General features: G+C 39.4%; 1 protein-coding gene across 5 annotated transcripts in view; it reads left to right on the top strand.

Moving 5' to 3' along the window:
* The window catches only part of ppp3cca (protein phosphatase 3, catalytic subunit, gamma isozyme, a), a 42,774-nt gene that overhangs the window by 4,746 nt on the left and 18,151 nt on the right, over positions 1 to 19,877 (top strand). The window contains exons 2-14 of one of the 5 annotated variants that reach the window (XM_035167044.2): positions 1,064 to 1,261; positions 2,317 to 2,441; positions 6,029 to 6,140; positions 7,407 to 7,552; positions 7,767 to 7,906; positions 9,710 to 9,787; positions 9,872 to 9,966; positions 10,074 to 10,199; positions 10,565 to 10,642; positions 11,776 to 11,860; positions 12,758 to 12,855; positions 14,813 to 14,839; positions 17,116 to 17,144. In XM_035167044.2, coding sequence (XP_035022935.1) covers positions 1,064 to 1,261; positions 2,317 to 2,441; positions 6,029 to 6,140; positions 7,407 to 7,552; positions 7,767 to 7,906; positions 9,710 to 9,787; positions 9,872 to 9,966; positions 10,074 to 10,199; positions 10,565 to 10,642; positions 11,776 to 11,860; positions 12,758 to 12,855; positions 14,813 to 14,839; positions 17,116 to 17,144 — 1,337 coding nt within the window. Of the gene's footprint in view, positions 1 to 1,063; positions 1,262 to 2,316; positions 2,442 to 6,028; positions 6,141 to 7,406; positions 7,553 to 7,766; positions 7,907 to 9,709; positions 9,788 to 9,871; positions 9,967 to 10,073; positions 10,200 to 10,564; positions 10,643 to 11,775; positions 11,861 to 12,757; positions 12,856 to 14,812; positions 14,840 to 17,115; positions 19,574 to 19,877 lie in introns of those variants that run through there. The other 4 variants (XM_035167043.2, XM_035167045.2, XM_035167047.2 and 1 more) reach the window with 4 other exon arrangements.

The raw sequence follows: 19,877 nt of genomic DNA, 5'->3' as shown, positions 1-19,877 counted from the left end.
ATTGTTGTGGATGGTCTGGACTGTACAGTACAATAGCATGTGAAATATATCCACCATTAGAGAATGCACACAAGTCAACTGGTTCTTTGTGTTGTAAACAGTATAAGTTGTGCAATAAAGTAGAACAATTAAATGAATAATGAATACTGGATATGTATATTGTGTGCTATACATTTCTATAGATGCATATTATTATTATTATTATTTTTATAGCATGCAGGATTTTTATGAACAATTATGGACGGCAAGCAGGATATATATATATATATATATATATATATATATATATATATATATATATATATATATATATATATATATATATATATATATATATATATATATATATATATATATATATATATATATATATATATATATATATATAATGACAGTGATGATGACATTATACATGTTAGAAACTGCACATGCTGTAACAAATGGATATGGAAAAAGGGTGGAGAGGGAGTTGTTGTTACACAAATATCAAATGCATGTTGACATTCTGACCTTATTGCTGTAGGCAATGCAACATAAGAATAGTAAATATTAATGGGTTTTGTAACTCCTAGTAGCCTTCTTTGCCTTTTTGGATTTAGGGAAGATAGTCATGTTGTTATACAACTACACTCCTCATATTTTAGGGGCTTTCTACGACATATATATATATATATGTTGCCAGGGAGTCGGTTACTATGAACTCGAACTTGAGCCTTGTTTTTCAGCCTATATCTGTGTGCATTTAGCAAATTAGCACCATTTAAAAGTATGCAGAATTAGCTGCTAGCATTATGTCTATTAGTAATGTTGCCATAAATGTATAGACAGTTATTCTGGAGTAGTTTGATAATAGAAGTTTTCAAAGAAGTTTTGAAGTATCTTTTTTCCTCATTCTAAAAGAATTTATGGACATTTATTCATGATGGACATTGGAGATAATAACATCCTGAGGGAGTTTAAGTCAAACAGAATTAAAGCTCACCTCCTCAGGGGGCACGAGTTGGAAAATGTCTGCTCTAACCTGTTTATCATGACATATAATGTTGCTTGTTTTTGTTCCCAGCTGTGCCATACCCTCCGCAACATAAGCTGACTATAAAAGAGCTGTTTGAAGATGGCAAACCCAACGCAGAGCTGCTCCGCAACCATCTTGTCAAGGAGGGCAGGGTTGAAGAGGACGTGGCTCTCAGGATCATCAATGATGGGGCCAACATCCTACGCCAAGAGAAGTGCCTGTTGGAGGTGGATGCGCCTATAACAGGTAGGCTGGCAGATGCCCACTGGACATTTCAAAGTGTGTATTTGTATGGCAACATAGCAAAGAGGGAGACCATCCTTCAACTGGAAACTATGTTACCCATGAACCTGAGCTGCACCCTAAAGGAAACTACAAAATACCTGTCAGTACTAGCAGTGCAGATTCCTCCATAGCAGCTCTGGTCATTGGGACTTCTACTTGTTGGATGCTTATGAATTAGTCATTTCAAGACAACATGACATGTGGTGAACACAGAGTAAACACTGAACCATAACAACTTTTTTTTTGTCCGCCAGCAGCTGGCACATGCCAACTCCTTTGCCAAATCCAATGACCTTCCAGATTTTTAGACTCAACTCATTCATAATGATACTACTGCTGCTACCACAGCCATTCTGGACAATAATCAACATAAACGTTATTCATAATAGTGCCTTTCAAAATAAAGTTAGAGTTAATTCAATGACTTGGATTATCTGATTAAATGACTTGAAAACACCTGCTCCCTCTGAGCTGTTCAATCCAAACATACTTAGAAACTAAATCTCAGGAAAATGTCTGACTTAAGTTTTATTTCATTTAGCACTAAGAAATAAACTGAAACTTAAAATGTAATAATTGGTATGAAATTAAATCACAGTGATTGATTCAAATCCAAACGATTCCCTTCCATGATAGCTGAGTTGAAACCGGTTACTATTATTCAGTATAGAGACTATTGAATCTGAATTGAATATTTATGAAACTGTCGTCCGGTTTGACTTTAATAAAAACATTCTTACATTTGCAATGTTAACTTTCATATCACAATATTTATTGACATAATAAATATAATTCTGTGAAACTGTGCAATCTCTGTTTCAGTTTGTAGGAGAAGGTTGTAATGAATAGACAATTTTGGCTTATTACTAAATCAAAATCAGTTCTGAGAAGTAAATAAAGATTTGGCTTTGAATGGAAAATGTGTTAATGTCCAAATGTAGAGATCCTTTGTATACATTGTTGATGATGTTATCATAACATGAGCATTTAACTGCAGTGTGTTTGTCTTCCGGCAGTATGCGGTGATGTCCATGGTCAATTCTTTGACCTTATGAAGTTGTTTGAAGTTGGGGGATCACCCAGTAACACACGGTATCTCTTCCTCGGTGACTACGTAGATCGAGGATACTTCAGTATTGAGGTAAGTTGCTCTTCCTTCATATTTTAAATTAGTTTTAAGTATTTATTGTACAGTTGAATAAAAAACATTTGGGTTTTTTGTCAGTGAAAACACTTTGCACATATATATATATATATTTTTTTTTTCACATGTTTATGTGATTTCCCCTGTGTAGCGTGTCCTTCTTCAACTGTATTACATTGTGGCATTCTGCTGTCGTAACATGTTAACCATGTTCAGACTATTGTTTGTTAGACACTCTTTATTGTGGGTGTGTAACAGTGCACAGCACCCACCGTTTAATTCAACATTGCAATATTTTCCATGAAAGCTTCTGGCTTACATTTTTTCTAATGTTTTTTTTTTTTTATACCAAAAAATGTTAGGCTACCCAGAACTGACACTGTGTGCGTGCATCTGAGTGTAACTCACAAGACCATGGATTATAACATAGATGATGTAACGAAGACACATTGAATGTTGGTGTGTCCTTTATCAATGCTCTGGATGGTTAACATGGTGACTAATGCTCAGTAAAGCTACTAAATCTTTAGGTCCTACTGCTGCTCCTTGGACAAATGTATTTTGACCTTTTGAAATTGTATTTCAGAAACTTGTCTAAAGGCTACAGTTCATACGTTCTGGTTGGAACAGTTATAAATTAGAAGGAGAATTGGAACAGAGAGCTGGAGTTTGGCAGCTGCAGTGCTCGTACTGAGACCCCTAACCAGAGGGTGGCAGCTATAGTAAACTTGGATTCATGGTAGATACATTTGTGACAGATTCATGGGTAAAATAAATAATATAATCTGCTATTTAATTGTCTCCTCTACTTTCCACCTGTATTAGTATTAGGGCTGTCACATTACCAGATTTTCACCAAATGACTAGTGTTGCCAAAAACATCATGATATATATATATATATATATATATAGAAAGTTGGAATAATCTCTCAACGTAATCTATTATTTAGCTTGTCATTTGCTTCAATACATTTTTGGCAAATCATTTACACAATTGATTGTTTTCTGATATCCTGAAGAGGAACTCCTCAAGTAGGAGTGCAATATTTAGTATTGCTCCACACCGGAGCCAGTTGTATAAGACTCAACAAGCTGTATGCTAACATTTTGAGCACCCTGTGGGGGCTTTTGATGAACACTGGGTAGTACATTGAGGTGGGTGAAATGTCACAGATGAAAAGAGAAGACTGAAACAGCATGGTGAATGATAGGCTGATGCCTGTTTAAGCTTTGAGTCCGCTGAAGACCTTTAAAAATGGCCACTGTGCTTGGTTTCAAATGTATTTCTACTGAAGAGAGACTCTTAAAACGCAGCCAATCCAACAGAGGTGTATAACCTCTTCATCACTTGAAAAGCACTTCACTTTGTCTGAGCCACTGTGCTTATCAGTGTCACTCCAGTGTTCCACCACCCACTGCAGCTAAAGCATAGGTGTGATCACAGAGGAGCCTAGAGTCTACATCCTGCCGTCAACTAACATAGAGCAGCTAATTAAATAGAACAAAGACTGTATGTTTATATATGTAGCTAAGCATGTATTCAGATATAATTAAAACCAAGGCGGTGGAGTGGAGGGATGGATCATTTAGCCTGAGTTTCTTGCGCTGACTGACTGTTTGCAGTTTAACATGTATTACAAACGTTGACAACGTTATTTTGATCAATGCTGCTGAAGCAATTAGTCTATTAACGGTAAGTTTTCTAAGTTTTTTTCTAAAACACTTATCTTATTTGTTGTAATCCACATCATGATAGCCATCAATAAATTATACAGTCTGAAAAAAAAAGAATAAGCCAGTGTCTGTGGCCCTCGCAGGACTGTAATAAACACGACCCTTTGGACCAGATACAGTGATTGGCTGGTGTTCATGTCACTAAACGGCCTGCCTGCCGAGCGGCCAGAAGTTAGCGAACAAATCACAGAAAAGTCCGCCTCTAGCAGTTGTCAGACGGTGAACAGTCATGTGTTTTGGGGGTGTAGCTTCGATGAGGCGGCTGTTGGGGGTGGGATGTATTGTTACTTTTTTCAAAGTGAAGCCTGCTCTTGCTTGCTTTTCCTGGATTTCCAACCCTAGCTTTTAATGATTAGTCAAAAGAGGACGAATGTTCTTCAGCTTTTAAATTTGATGATTTGCTACTTTTCTGTTATTTATGATGGTAGGGTCTGTATATTTAGGATTTTTACAAAATCTTGACTAATGGTGGAATTTCAAGATGATACTGGATTTCTTTCAGTATTTTTTAATATTTTATTGACTAAACAATTAATTGGTTAATGGAGGAAATCATTAGCAAATGAATTGATAGTGAAATTAGTTTGCAGCCTTTATGGTAATGATTACAGTCTAATTGCTACAATATTTATTTGTTGGAATTAAATGTATTGGCCATTCTTTCCACTCATCTAAAGAAAGTATTTAGTCACCACTAAACTAAACAAAGAGCCTTAAAGTTACAGTTTCTTGGCTGTTTGATTTTACTAGGACTGAAAATTCTCTTCATTTTTACAGATCTCATGTTAGTAACTCATAAGACAGATATATGAAAATAGATATCAGGGTGTGATTCCCTAAGCTCTTCTTTATCCACTTATAAGTGTCTTTGATCCAAAAGTGTGTCTTTGGAGTAAACCTCCTAACACCTGCTGTGTGTGTGTGTGTGTGTGTGTGTGTGTGTGTGTGTGTGTGCGTGTGTGTGTGCACGTGCACGTCTGTCACACAAAGCTTTGTACCATTCCCTCTGTCTGCCTCCCACACTTCAGGCTCAAACTGAGGGCTCTCATTAAAACCCATGTCAGCTTCCAACGACTCCAAGCCATGTCCCTCTCTCCACCTCCGCACATGAGAGATCAAGTCCCATGCACCAACAGCCCCCTCTACACATTTAACCACACTTCACAGGTCACTATTCCTCCCAACAACTGAAGTGAACAAGACCAGGTAGTCCTTGCTCCCCCTAATTTTTTTTTTTACGTCGTTGGTTAATGTGAATACATGCCTGCCAGCTGTGGTTACCTTGGCATCTCGTTCCAGCCACTTAACGGGAGGCCATGGTTAGTGCAGGTTAAGAGTGGGCTGAGAGCGGAGTGGCAGCTATTGAGCTGTGCCGGGTCTGAGCACTGAAGAGAATGCTAATTTGGATTGTAAATGCTGGCCTGGTTTTTATAGAGTTTCTGTGTTTTTTAATTGGAGCCTTCAATGTGGTCGGAGGGAAACATGATAAAGCGTTTCTTATGAGATTAGTGTGTGAAGAAAATAATGAATCTGTCTGTGGAGCTCAGCAATTTACTCGTGCACAGAGCTCCTGGTGGCACAGTGTAGTGTGAGTACTTCCATTTTCATCCCATTGTAATAAAACCACCTGCAACCTACAAATTAACCTGGCAGTCAACTTGGCTTGATCAAGGTCACTGTCCGACTGACATAAGCTGTTCTTAGACATGAACTTAGACATGAGTTTTCCTTTCTCATATGAATAACGCAGCAGGAGATTGTCGGGGTCAGACATGTTCAGGAAAGCACTTCTAACTTTTCCTTCTACTCCCCTGTTCCCACCTTTTCTCTCTCACTGTTCATCCTCCCAGTGTGTTCTCTACCTCTGGTCGCTCAAGATCAACCACAACACCACACTCTTCCTCCTGCGAGGGAACCATGAGTGCCGGCACCTCACAGAGTACTTCACCTTCAAACAGGAATGTAAGTGCAGCGCTTCTCTCAGCCATATGAAGGCCAGTCTAATTTGCTCTCTGTGCCACTTCAGAGTGGCTGGTACCTATCATGTTTCAGATTTCAAACAAAGCCAGGGTATAAGTGTAAGACATGTTACTCGGATTATATGTGAAGATAGCTCCGACTGTCACTTTAGAAGGTTGATTGATCATCCAGAGATGAAGCATAAATAAAACATAGTTTGGAGAAATATTGGTTATTGAGTGGCAGTGCAATGCCAGTTGGCAGTTTTTTGCAAGAATAGTAGTAACTATGAGATAATTGGCTCACATGAAAGATGTGTTTGTCAGTGTGTGAGACATCAGGAAGTCCCAAAACAAGATGTGTCAGTTCATCAGCGTTACTCCACAGTGGAGATGAAGCTTATTAATTTTCATGTTGGAGACAACAAACTGGTGGAGAATGGAGAGCAGCCACACACACACACACACACAGGCCCTGTATAATACAGACATAGATAGACACCTATTGTGGTCCTGCATGCATGTGAACATTTAGCCATACACAGTAAATGTGCACATATTTGAGGGCCGGTTTTAAAAAGTCACAGATTTTCTCCCTTACATCCTGCGTAAACTCAGACTGGGTAAAAACAACATCATTTATAAACTTAGTCAATGTGGTTGGAGCCGCATGAGATGGCGGCGCGCTCAGTTTGGTTTTATACAGTTGGTGCAGTGCACAGCGCGAATGGTAGGGACACAGAGAGGAGCAGTAAATTACTGACAGAGCCGCTAAAAACTATAAAAGAAACTTTTCACGGCCCAAACATGTATGAAAAGACTGTGCCCGGGCTGTGGAGCTGTCCGTGGTCTCTGCATCAGAAGCCAGGGTGTATTATTAACTTACTGACATATATTTAAACCATATAATATTATGGTAATGGTATTCATTAGCATGTATGTAAATTACATATGCAGATAAGGTTGAGGAGATCAAAACAGTACAAGAAAAGTAAATGCATTCTGGTTGCTCCATTAATCTCTTCATTGTGATTTTAGAACACTGATGGCTGTTTGCTAAATCACTTGCCTCTGACTAGCGATGTTTCATTATACAGTAGAAAACTCTTTGTATTAGCTTATATACTGACTGCAGTGAATCTTAATCAGTGCAATCCATTCGGCTTCTTTCGTTGAAATCATCAGGAAACAGATTTTTTGGCATTTGTGATTATTAATACATGTGATGAGCTACAACGATTCACTATATGTTGTCATGTGTTTTCTGCAGGTAAAATTAAATACTCTGAACGGGTGTATGATGCCTGTATGGAGGCCTTTGACTGCCTGCCCCTCGCTGCCCTGCTCAATCAACAGTTCTTGTGTGTACACGGCGGACTCTCACCAGAAATCAACTGCCTAGATGACATAAGAAAAGTAAGTGATCAACCACTGACGCAGGAAGTTGATACTGAAATAGCGTAATTATGATGTTGGACTATCTCAGAATTTACAAATAGATTTTGTACAAAATCAAATATACTATAATTCATAAAATTGTTATTGTAGTCCATTTACTTCTCTATCATAGTGGTTTCCTTCATGTAAGAAGTTGATCTAAATCAGTGTGTCTTTGTTTTGTGTTTAATAGTTAGACAGGTTTAAAGAGCCTCCTGCATTTGGGCCAATGTGTGACCTGATTTGGGCCGACCCTGGTGAGGACTACGGCAGCGAAAAGACAACAGAGCACTTCAACCATAACTCCGTCAGAGGCTGCTCTTACTTTTTCAGGTATTAAACTGCTGCGTTCATCACTCCTGCTGTAGCCTCAAATAACAGTACATTAGTGAATATGCTGAGCCTCTCTCATAACAGGCTAACAGCTTGTTGAAAGTATGAAGTGACATGACCACATTATCAATTTACAAAATGGTTAACAGATGAATGTTTGATGAATATGGGTTCAGAAATGGTGAAGAGCAGAGAAAAAAACTTAGTGGCATACAAAAAAAATATATATATATACATGTGTAAATAAAGACACAATTAAGAGCCAGAAACTGAAAATGGGTCTTAAGATGTTGTTGACAGAATACCACGTGCACATATTTAAACAGTACCTTGGGCCAAACTGAATTTGATTGATATCAGAACAGCTTAATTTGTCAATTTCACAAATACTTAGCAACCTTTGAGGGCTACACAAAATTATTGGACACACTGACACACTATGATCACCATCACACTTAACTTGCCAATGCAATTGTTATAACTGCTTCTCTTTGACAAGGCATCTGATGACAGATGGTAGTGATGATGATGATGATGATGATGATGATGCTTCTCACGGCTTTTAGCCAAAACAAGCCTTACGTTTAATCGTGCCATGTATGTCTTGTAAAGACGGTAAATCCTCCCTCGTGTCAAATTAAGTGGTGATTCCTCACATAAGCATTATGCTTGTTGGACAGTTTATGTCTGCTATGTCATCATAGGCCAACCAACAAGTTTTTATTAATTTGTCGTACTATATCAGTGATCTGCTATCTGAAGGTTCTTCCATACAGACTGACACTTTGGAACAATTTTACTTTGTCTGGTTCTAGCTGCTCCACAGCAGCAACAAGGCTCCTTCACAACCTCTCCTTCTGAATGAGGTTTTCAGCTTTTTAGCTATTGGCTCGCTCACTGCAAAACTTGCCTGCATAACATTGTCTCCATCTGAATGTGGTCTTGTAAAAGATGCTTGTGGGGGCACCAAAATCTGCCGAAAAGCATTAACGTCACCCAAGAGCATTTATCCTCGTAACTCATCCAGTTTAGCTGCATGTTTCCAACTGTAATGACGCTGCAATTGGAAAGTTTCATCACTGCATGTGCATCCATGGGAACTAAACACTGGCTTGTCTTAAACTTCCATTTCTTTTGGAAAGTACAACATTCTGCATCTTAAGTATTTTTTCTTTACAGCCACCATGAAGCTTGTCAGGTATGACATGTCACAATGCTGTGCATGTTGCGCTCACCTTAACAGAGCCCTGGCAGGCATACAGCTAGAAGGGACTGCTCAGAAACACTTGCTACAATTTTGTTATTTTCTTTTAATAAAGAAACATTTTTTCGTATATTTTAAGTTGCTTTCTGTATCTATTAGTGCCCTGCCCTTATCTGAATCCACTGAAGTGTTAAATGTCAGAAACCATTAATCTTTGCCTGATGTAGATCTCATAAAATGTTGATCGCCCACTCATTTTTCCCTAGCATTTCCAGTGGATTAGTTGGGCAGTGAAAAAAAGAAAGAAAGAAAGGCAGTAAAACCCTAGAGTGGCCTCACCCGGCTGAGCTGTTCTGCTCTGTACCTTCTTCCCTCTGCTCTGGCTTTACTCCTCAGCTTCTGGAGAAACCAGCAGAGCTCATTAATACCAGAGTCCTGGCTCTGGATGCTCAGCATCTTTAAACCCCTAGCTCAGCAGGCCAGGGGGCATGCTAGCATGCGGAAAATGACAAACAGTCTGTTCCTTTAATGGTATACATTTAACCTCCACATAGTGTTTTGACAGGTCTCTCCTCTTCTGTTTCTCTTTCACTTTGCAGTTACTCAGCAGTCTGTGACTTTTTGGTAAACAATAACTTGCTGTCAGTAATCAGAGCCCATGAAGCACAGGATGCAGGGTAAGCCGGGTTTTCTTTCATTCATTTCCAGCATATTTTAATGTGCAACAGGTTTGCTGAGTCTTTTTGTCTGTGGATGTACAGGTATCGGATGTACAGAAAAAGCCAGACCACAGGCTTCCCTTCATTAATCACAATCTTTTCAGCTCCAAATTACCTAGATGTCTACAATAATAAAGGTTTCTTTTTTTCTTTCCTCACTCTCATTGTTGTTTCATTTTTCTTGTATTTACCTGCTTCAATCCCTGAATCTCTCCTCCCATCTCTTTCCCTCTGTCAATCCTAGCTGCCGTATTAAAATATGAGAACAATGTGATGAACATCCGACAGTTCAACTGCTCCCCTCACCCTTACTGGTTGCCCAACTTCATGGACGTCTTCACATGGTCTTTGCCTTTTGTTGGAGAGAAGGGTATGTTTTCTCGAGGAGAATGTGAATGGAAAGCCTTTTTATTGATTTGTCAGTGATTCATTGACTTAGTGGAGTATCCAGACTCAGACTGGCCCAGAATTGTTTCCCCTCTTGTAAGTCATGGAATATGAGATCATTTTACAGTGGGCTAGTTTACTGTAAGAGCTGCTGCTATAAAACATTAACAAAAAGTACAGCAATAAATAATACAATATATTTCTTAACTGATAAATCAATCTGGAGTTTATTTAAGTCATAGATCATAATTGATTTTGTGCATGTTGTCCATTTGTAAGTCTTTAATTGTGTTAATGATGGCTTAAACCCTACCTCAAAAATGTTTTTAAGTGGCTTCTCTCCCATAGTGACGGAGATGCTGGTGAATGTGCTGAACATTTGCTCGGACGATGAGCTCATGTCAGAGGGAGATGACCAATATGAAGGTAAACTGTGTACTCAAAGGTTTAATGTCGGGGCTTGTGGCCACAATGACACCACACGAGGAGTATGGAGGCATATTATGTTTTTTCTGTTTTATGTCTGAAGCTTTGGTCACTAGTTACTTCAATTGTATTTGATTCTGCTGCAACGCAACTTTATTTGTCCTAAACAAGTAATTGTGCACTCTTCCACTAATCAATTGCTCTTGCATTCCTGCCTACAGAGCAACACTTAGTGTACTACATTAACACAAAAGGGAATTACTTTCAAAGTGTCTATCGTTTTCAAATAAACTTTAGAAATGAAACACTGATAAAACAGCATATTTTCAAATTACACACATACATTCTCTCACAGACATACAAATGAGAGTAAATACTGAATGCTGCTTCTGAACACTAGTGAATACTTTATTTTGGCACTGTATCCTAACAGCTACTAAAGCAATTTAATTTGAGTGAGGTGGGTGAGTGACGTGTGGCTGAAGTGTGGGTGGGTGAACGAATGAGTGAGGTTGAGTATGTGAGTTGCTTTTACAGTATGTAATAATGTTGTGGAACAGCTTTGTTTTTATTAATGAATTATAAACAATTCCAGTTATACATTCCAGGTACACTTATTTCTGTGATATTATAGATTTTAAGACATGTGGCACTGAATATAGCACAGAAAATTGGTTATTGGTTGCTGTGGTCTAAAAATACATAGATATAGAAAGTCTGCACATCTGCTCGGGTTGTAGATTGTCTCTCACTTCTCTATGGTTCTGTTCTCTCATTCTGCAAATTGCATTTCCAATCAACTTTTAAAATTTGATGAATTGTTAATGAGTCCTGGCACACACTTAATTGATATACTAATGTCGGTAGGTGGTTTGCACTTATCATAAATGTCTGATGTTGATGAAACAGTTCAGCCCCCTGGAGAACAGCCACTATGCTCGGAAACACACCATTAAGCTCTCCGTTCATCTCTCAAATGCATCATCCCTTCATCCTTTGTTTTCGTCCCACAAGTCTTTGATACAACATGTTCATTTTACGTTAGTGCTTAGAAAATCAGTAGCAAATGATAGAGACCTGAGTACTCAGGGTGGTATACTGGCTGTTAACCATACATTCTGGACTTTTTCCAGGTGGCACCTCAGCGATGCGTAAGGAGGTCATCAGAAACAAGATTCGCGCTGTGGGGAAAATGGCCCGGGTCTTCTCCGTTCTCAGGTCTGACTCTGTCACTAATGCTCCCCCTATGATATTCCTCTTCCTCTTTCATGGTAACAGTGCAGCTGGAAAAGGCTTGTGTACATGTACATTTGGATCACCATGAGCTCAGCAGGGTGGAGTGTCAGAATTACCTCCATTGAATCGCAGGTCACAACAGTGCCAAGAGGGTTAGTGAAACAAATGGGGTCAGTTGAGTGCACAATAGGGTTGTTTCTGAAAACACAATGTTGGTCCGCTAGGATTAATGAGCTGGCATGAGATGAGTCACCGTGCTGCGAGACTGTATAATGACATTAAGCAATATTCCTGATGAAGTGTGCTGCTGCTTGTCCGTCTGCTGCAAGTGGGCAACATGCGGAGCACAGCTTGCTTCAGTGGCTTAAAAGGGTGTTACAGGCTCAGATAGAATCAAATGTAGAAAAAAATCCAGATGTCACTTGGCTAGACACATGTTTTCATAAATTCTTAACTGGTTAGATTCTTTTGTAGTGGTGTAAGTTGTCAGTACGAACACGTTGCTTTTCTGTATGAATACAATCCCTATTTATTTTTGATTCATTAGAGGAGGAATAAGAAAATGAAAATACAAGTGTGTTGACACAAATCGTAAAGTTAGTAACCAATCCTTAAAAATATTGCTCCAGCTGCTAAAATTGACACAACTCATCAGTGACCCAGTTAGAGAACCAGGACAAATGTGTGTTTGGCTGGAGGCGTTTAAAGCTGACCTTCTGTTGCTCCATCAAGCAGAGAGCGAGTGGGCACAGGTTAATTTTGAGTGATGACTAAACTTAAGACCTCTTGGTTACAGAACAGCGCCGTAACCACCAGGTCGGATTTGCCAGCCTGCTTGCTGAAATGTAATATGTTTGTGTGTGTTTGTTTGTGCACTAGGGAGGAAAGCGAGAGTGTGTTAACACTCAAAGGGCTGACCCCAACTGGAACTCTTCCACTGGGAGTGTTGTCAGGGGGAAAGCAGACCTTACAGACCGGTAAGTGTGTTTTATGTTTAATAACCATCTTCTTTAACTCGCTTGCTGCCATTTTAACACAACCTATACACCATGAGGGACATTTACATATCCCCTCATCAAGTGCGTGTATGTTTTTTTTACTCCAAGTGAGCAAATGTTTTCCAGTGGTGTTGTGTTGTGCTGCTCAGCGATGTAAAATTAAACCACTTACTGACATTTTTTGTGAAGTGTGACAAAATAGGCACAGGATATACAGTCATTGTTCTTCCCAGTCTCTGTTACGTTACTGGACTAGTGTACATGGCTTGCACTTGTACTTTTTACAGCTGCATGAATAAAGCACAGTGAACTCCCTTTTAATGATCATAACAAGTTAGTAGTTTCATTGGTGATAATACTCACCTCCAGTTTGGTGAGACAAGCCTCCCTGTCCTGCTTTAGGCCCTTTTAAAGGGTTCTAGATCAATGGCGTCATGCCCACCACAGGAAGCACCGGCTGGACTTTGACTGGAGCCATGCCTCCGTGCAGCAGAACGTTTTTCAGGATGAGCTGTGGGCCGGCCGGCCGGGGAGGTCAGCCTGTCACCAGGAAGTGGGTGCTGACCCTCTGATCTAAAGGTCAGCACCTGGCCTTGCCCGCCAGAGGACATGCTGGGAGTCACACTTTGACATGCTGGAGGCTTACAGAAGCCGCAGAGCAATCAAAGGAGAAACCACACGTTGTGACCTTTTGGAGAATGTCATTGTCTATGTCCGCTTCCCTAGGCACAGCTTTCAGGTCAACAAGGCCGATTCATACAAAGTGAGGGCAAGTGATAATGCATTGTTGACCATCCTCCACTCTTAATACAAGAAAAAAATGTTTTCTTAGGGCTGAATCCACACTAATACATTTTTGTTTAGGAAGGGCACCAAACACGAGTGCTTCAACACCGCATCAGTAATAATCCCAATCATACTAACACATTTGAAAATGTATATCAAGTGACCATTTACATTAGCTGGGCATGTGTGTGCCAGTGTAAACAGGAAGCAGACTGTCTCGGTTAAGTGTTTACAACATTTTGCCTTCACTAATATCCATTGAGTTGTGACTAATGAGAACCAATCAGGAAGCGAATGCGGGTCACTGGATCATTGATTCCGAACTTCTCCGTTTTTCCCCATCCTGACTACAACGCCGGCCCGGAGTTCTCAAACTAAAATGGGGCCCAAAGCATTTCTCAGCTTTTTCATTGTAGGTGCTTAGAAACTCAAAGCAGCCGTTTTCGTTTTTAAAACTAAAACATAGAATTGTGGTTGTAGCGTCACCATTAACCATCACCAAGTGTCACTATTAACGAAGCACCTTATAAAGCAGTGCTGCCACAGCTCTCATTCATCGTAAACATGGCATTTTTTCAAGTATATAGTATTTTCACAGATGATTGTTTTCAATTACAGATTCCAATATTCCGCGCAGATGCACATTCAGTAACAAGTGAATATGTATGTTATTCAAATATGAGGTGTGTGTGTATGTGAGTGTGAGTGTGTGAGACACACAGAATGTACATGTGTACTGCAGCTTTGTAAGGCCACTGTGAACAAATGCGTCATCCTGCCTGGTCATTCTAGCGCATCTCGTCCCAGTGTTAGACTCTTAGTGCTCAGCCAAATCCCCCCTCAGCTCTCCACACCTAAGTCCTTGTGACCCTTTAACACCAACACAGTCTTAAATCTCTAACAGGCTTCTTCTCTCTAACCTTACAAAATCACCCACCACCAACCTGAGTGATTTGATGACGTTTTTACAGCTGCGGTGAATTTTACCGCCATGATAACTGTGCCATGGGTACTGGCCTATATTCTGCCATCTGTGGCCCCTGTTTATTGCACTGGGCTTTACAGATTGATATTGCTGTTGTATTTGCTGTCTCTGGCTGCCTTTGACGACTCTATTTTTTCCCCCCTTCCTCGACTCCTACTAACATAGCTACCATTGAGGCAGAAAAAGCAAAAGGTACGCATGGCTGTGTGGCTCAAATTTCCTGTCTTTGTTTTGTGTGTGTTGTTCACCCTGTAAACGAAGCCCCACCCTTAAAATATAAATATCTTGTTCTCTTGGTATTATTGATCTTTCACTCTCCCTCCCCTCACTGATTATGATACTATTGTTTTCTACTTCAGTGTGGGTTGCTCTTGCATTATCAGTGCCTGTTGGATTCACTGTCTGCTCCATCATTGTAAAATAGTTTATGTAAAACTTTATTTCCAGGCTGCCAGTCGATCAGTCACAGAATCATATAACACAGACCATGACATGAACTGAGAAGAAGCTTGTGTAATAACTGTGTTAAGGGGCAACGGTGAAATGAGTGGTCCATAAAAAGACAGTTTCAAAATGTCACCAGCTGTATTTGAATCAGGCTTGTTTGTGTACATCAGAAAAGTAAATGCTCCCAAAGGTCCAGTCATGTGTATCACGTTTAGGACCTGACCTGTCCCTTGTTGACTAGAGGTTCCTGGCTGTGGTCACACAGGCTTTTCTTGTCCAGTGTGGCTCCCCACGCATAGAAAAGCCTGCTAAGACCTGGCCAAGATAAGACCAGGGAAATCCCTGCCTGGGATATTTTCAGATGCTAATCCTGTTACACCATTTGGCTGTTGCTACAATGTCTGCTTCTTCTGGTTGACAGTGGCAGTTGGTGGTTCAATAGGCGTCAGTCAAGAGAAACAGTCTTATTTGGTAAGAAATAGGGCAATGTAACAGAATGACATCACAAACTGAGTGAAGAGGCAGTGTGTTCAGACAGCATAACTTTTGTCTGATGTACTCCCACATTCCTGTCAAATGAGCTCAAATACTCCTACAGAGATTGTATTCATCATGTTCCAAAAGTGTTTATTTCAGCTGAAGATGTGAAGTAACACTAACTACATAAAAGTGGATGTTATAACAACAATTCATCACCATTGAACAGTAAATATTGAGGTGGATTTTGTCTAAAACACTCGGATCATGTAGGAATTTATCTATTACTTTTAACTGTCAAATCAGTTATTTTTATCTATTATTCATTTTAGCTTATTATATATAATGATTTAACTTTTATCAAATGTTATTAGTTTACAGTGGAACTGTTTAATTATTACCTTTGGCTAATGATTGTGAGGATCTTCTCATTACTTTGAAGTTGTGCCTGACCGATTCTCGATTTTTAAGGCCGATACAGGTTTTAGGTAAATTCAGACATCGATATATTGGCTGATATTCTTGATAAAGAAAATGCTGGGGTCATTAAACTTCCAGTAATTTATTTCACAAACTAGTTTGCAACTTATCGTGAAGACACCGCTTGACTCTTCACGACTGTCTGTTCCGCTGACTTCTACATGTGCAGACAGTGCTGAGAATATTGTGACCAGGGGAGTCAGAGTGCCCCTGGTTAAACAAACTCTTCATAAAGTATATATATTTCTAAATTACCACAAATTACCGTTTTTGTATTGGTGCATATTGGACAACATATAGGCCAATGATGATTAATGATCTTTCTCTAATTTAAGCTATTTCATATGGTTTATAAATGACTTTAATAATTCAAACCATATATTCATTACTTTTGGCTAACTATTTAGACATCCATGTTTTCTTGCTAACTAGTTCTCATAGACACAATCACCACACTTATCTTTGGTGTAGTAGAAATTACACTGCAGGCAAGCTCTCTGCAGTCAGCATAGCTGGTCGCTTACTGCCAATACAATATATTGTATTTCTGTGTATTTCTTTGCAACTGCGAAACTACCCCCTGGTGTGCAAGTGCTCCTGGTTGGGAATAATTTAGTTTGGTGAAGTCAAGTGAGCACAATCTGTTATTTATCACAGATATCTGGTGGTGCAAGAGAACCCTCGAGCCCCTTGTTTGTGGGGCTATAAATCCCTTACCTCAGAATGTTCATTCTTTGTGAAGTTGATTGAAATGACTGAAGACTATGTCTGAAAGGTCTTTACAAGTTTGCTTTTCATTTGCACACCTCTCTGTCTGGTTTCCTTGGCTGTTTCGGGACGTTACCGTAAGTGCACAAAGTGTGAGGTGTTATTGTTGTAGCTTGTCCCACTGGTTTGTGAACACTAGGAGTCATTGTTTACCTGTGCATGTGTTGTATTCACTGTTCGTCTACTTTGTGTTTATCAAGTGAAATTCACTGTGAGTTGGGTTTTATAAAATGATTAACAGCATTTAGGTACAGTGGCTTGAGCAGGGAAATGACTGGCGTTTTTTGTCTCTTTAGCCATTCAAGGCTTCTCTCCTACGAGGAAGATTCGGAACTTTGAGGAGGCACGCGGCCTGGACAGGATAAACGAGAGGATGCCGCCTCGCAAAGACGGCCAGCAGCCAGACGGCACCACGATCAACACCAACAGCCCCAACAAGAACGGCACTGGATAGAAAATGCCATCCTCCCATCTTCACACGACCCACACCCACTGATTCATAGCCCTCAACCATTCTTTCTATTAGTGTCTTTCTTTCTCTCACTGCTCGCCTGCAGTCGCCTGCAGAAATGAAGCGGACACATTAGAAGAAACACAGAAGGAGGCTGAGAAAACACTTGCAGCTCCTGTAAGAAGACAAACATATGATTTGTTATTTGGGGAAACCTTATTTATCAAAGCTTAACATTTTATTAGATATATTATGTCATAGCAACAATCATTGAATTAAGACTTTTCAGTTGTTCAAATGTATTCTGAGGTCCTAACTTGTACATTTCAAAAAGTATTAAAAGTACATTTTATAAAGTTAGTTAATACAAGTAGATGAATCCCTTTTATCCAGGAGTTTTAGTCTTTTTAAAAAAAGTGGTTTCCATGTGTTGGGGAAATCTAAAGTATAAATACTGCAGCCTCAGCAGCCTCATTCGGGTCTGGCAGGAATCTTGTCATGACATTTCAGGCACTTGAGGTCCTACATACAGTACAGTGTTTGCTTATATGTGTGACAGCTATATATTAATATGTATTGAAAGGTGAAAAAAAAGAGAAGTAAATTGTGTAAGAACAATTACTACAATTTAATATTTTATACTACAGACATTTACTGAAGACATATAGTCATATTTATACATTTTACACAAAACTTTGATGAATCCCCAAAGAAGCTGAATGGATTCTTGTTCAGTATTTTCACTTCTAGAGTAACAACAATATCGTCATGTATTACCATTTGTGAATGAAACGGTTCAAGTGAAGGATTAATTCGTTGTGTGCAATTACAGTAGCTGTGGCTGGTATGACTTGTATTCACTTGATGGCAGCTAGGATGCTATCGCTCTGCTAAACCAAAAAAGGAATATACAGTACACCATGTCTTATTGTGTCAGCACTTCCCACTGGTCAATACTCCCACGTTGCTGGAAGCACTTCTTCTTCTTAAGCACTGACGTTAAGCTGACCTCTCTGGGGGTTGAGCACGGCGCAGGAATATCACAGCAAACGGACATAAAAGGACGTGTTGTCTCTGGTCGTCGATGTGGACAGAAGATGACTCATTTGTTTGGAAAGCATTGGGACTGCTGGACACACTGTCCTCAGAACAGACTGATGTTCATTATTGCTTAGGATATATCAGTGTATCTAAAAGATTTATGGCGGTTTGGTTTGTTGTTTTATTGTCAGACTAAAAAACAAATTGGGGTGTGCTTACAGGCTTTTCCTTTGTTTCTAAAGCTGTATGAGTGTCTCCATCTAGTGTTGATTCTTCAGGATGCAGATTCATTTGAATTGTAATAAACCACACGTATCAAATGGAGAGAACATCTGATATTGAAATGACGGCACTTTGATGACGCTGCACCCAGACACAAATGACTGAGTCATTCTACTCAGCAGGGACTATAAAAGGTACCACCACCACATGATAAGCATTCTATCGAAACCTACCTGTAGTGTAATCATCTCATCCATGGCTGACTCACACATGCAGTATATTTTTACAACTCCTGGTCATACCAAGATGGGGGCAACCTCTGATTGACACTCAGAGGTTGCTGGTGTGTACATATGTTGTTTTTTCCTGTTCTGAAGTATTCAGCTCACTTCTGGTCTGAGCACAACCCCTCCTGGACAAAAGACCAACTGGTGCTTCAGCTCACCTGACTGTAACTCTGTTGTCTTTAATCAAAACGTCAATAGGAGAAATAAGCTTCAAGATTCAATATTCTCTTGGAATTTCCCTCCTTTTGTGTATTTTATTTTTTTATTATACAATTTTTTTACTGAGGCGTTTGCGCTCTTTTGCCATGCCACCTTTTGCCACACATGTCAAGATCCATATGTGTGTGTTTGTGTGTGGATGGTGAATCCAGGATTCGTTCAATCAAAAATTATTGAAGGTTAAGTTTTAGAAATAGAAAAAAAATCCCTAAATATAGTTGTTTTGTTCGTTAGACTTCTGTGAAAGCTTTTTAAAGCGGAAATATTTCGGTTTACATTTTTAACTGATGTTTACGTTTGTTTTAAAGGTAAGGCTTTATCGCATGAGCCATGCAGACCGCTGACCTCCTTTTAGGTCCCATACATAACTTGCAGAATGTAAAAAGATATATATTGTTCATCAAAAATCTTAAAATAGCTGTAAAGTAAAAGGGGTGGATAAGAAAGTGTACTGTACTTGTCATGCAAGGCCATGAAATCTTTTACGTAGATGTATCACTTGAAAGAAAAATAATAAAAATCAACTAAAGTGTTTTATTTGACTCACTTGAATTTCAGAATTTGAATGGCTTCAAACATCTTTATATGGTGACAATACAATGTTAATGTTGTGTTTTCAACTTGTTCTACTGCCCTCAAGAGGCCAAAATATATATGCTACATTCCATTATACCTCTGAGCTCGGCCCTCGGAATGACCTCACACCCGAATAACCTGAGTTGATAGCGTTCCAGATGCACATTTGGTCGGAAGGCAGACCGATCATTGTGACCGTACTGAACAAGGATTAACTAGCCATAAACATAAACATAGCCAGCTAGCCATTGTGGGCAAAACC

Source organism: Hippoglossus stenolepis, chromosome 9 (assembly GCF_022539355.2).
Source record: "Hippoglossus stenolepis isolate QCI-W04-F060 chromosome 9, HSTE1.2, whole genome shotgun sequence".
Taxonomy (NCBI): Eukaryota; Metazoa; Chordata; class Actinopteri; order Pleuronectiformes; family Pleuronectidae; genus Hippoglossus; species Hippoglossus stenolepis.
The sequence above is the reverse complement of the archived record's forward strand: the minus strand, read 5'-3'. Positions and strand labels throughout refer to the sequence as shown.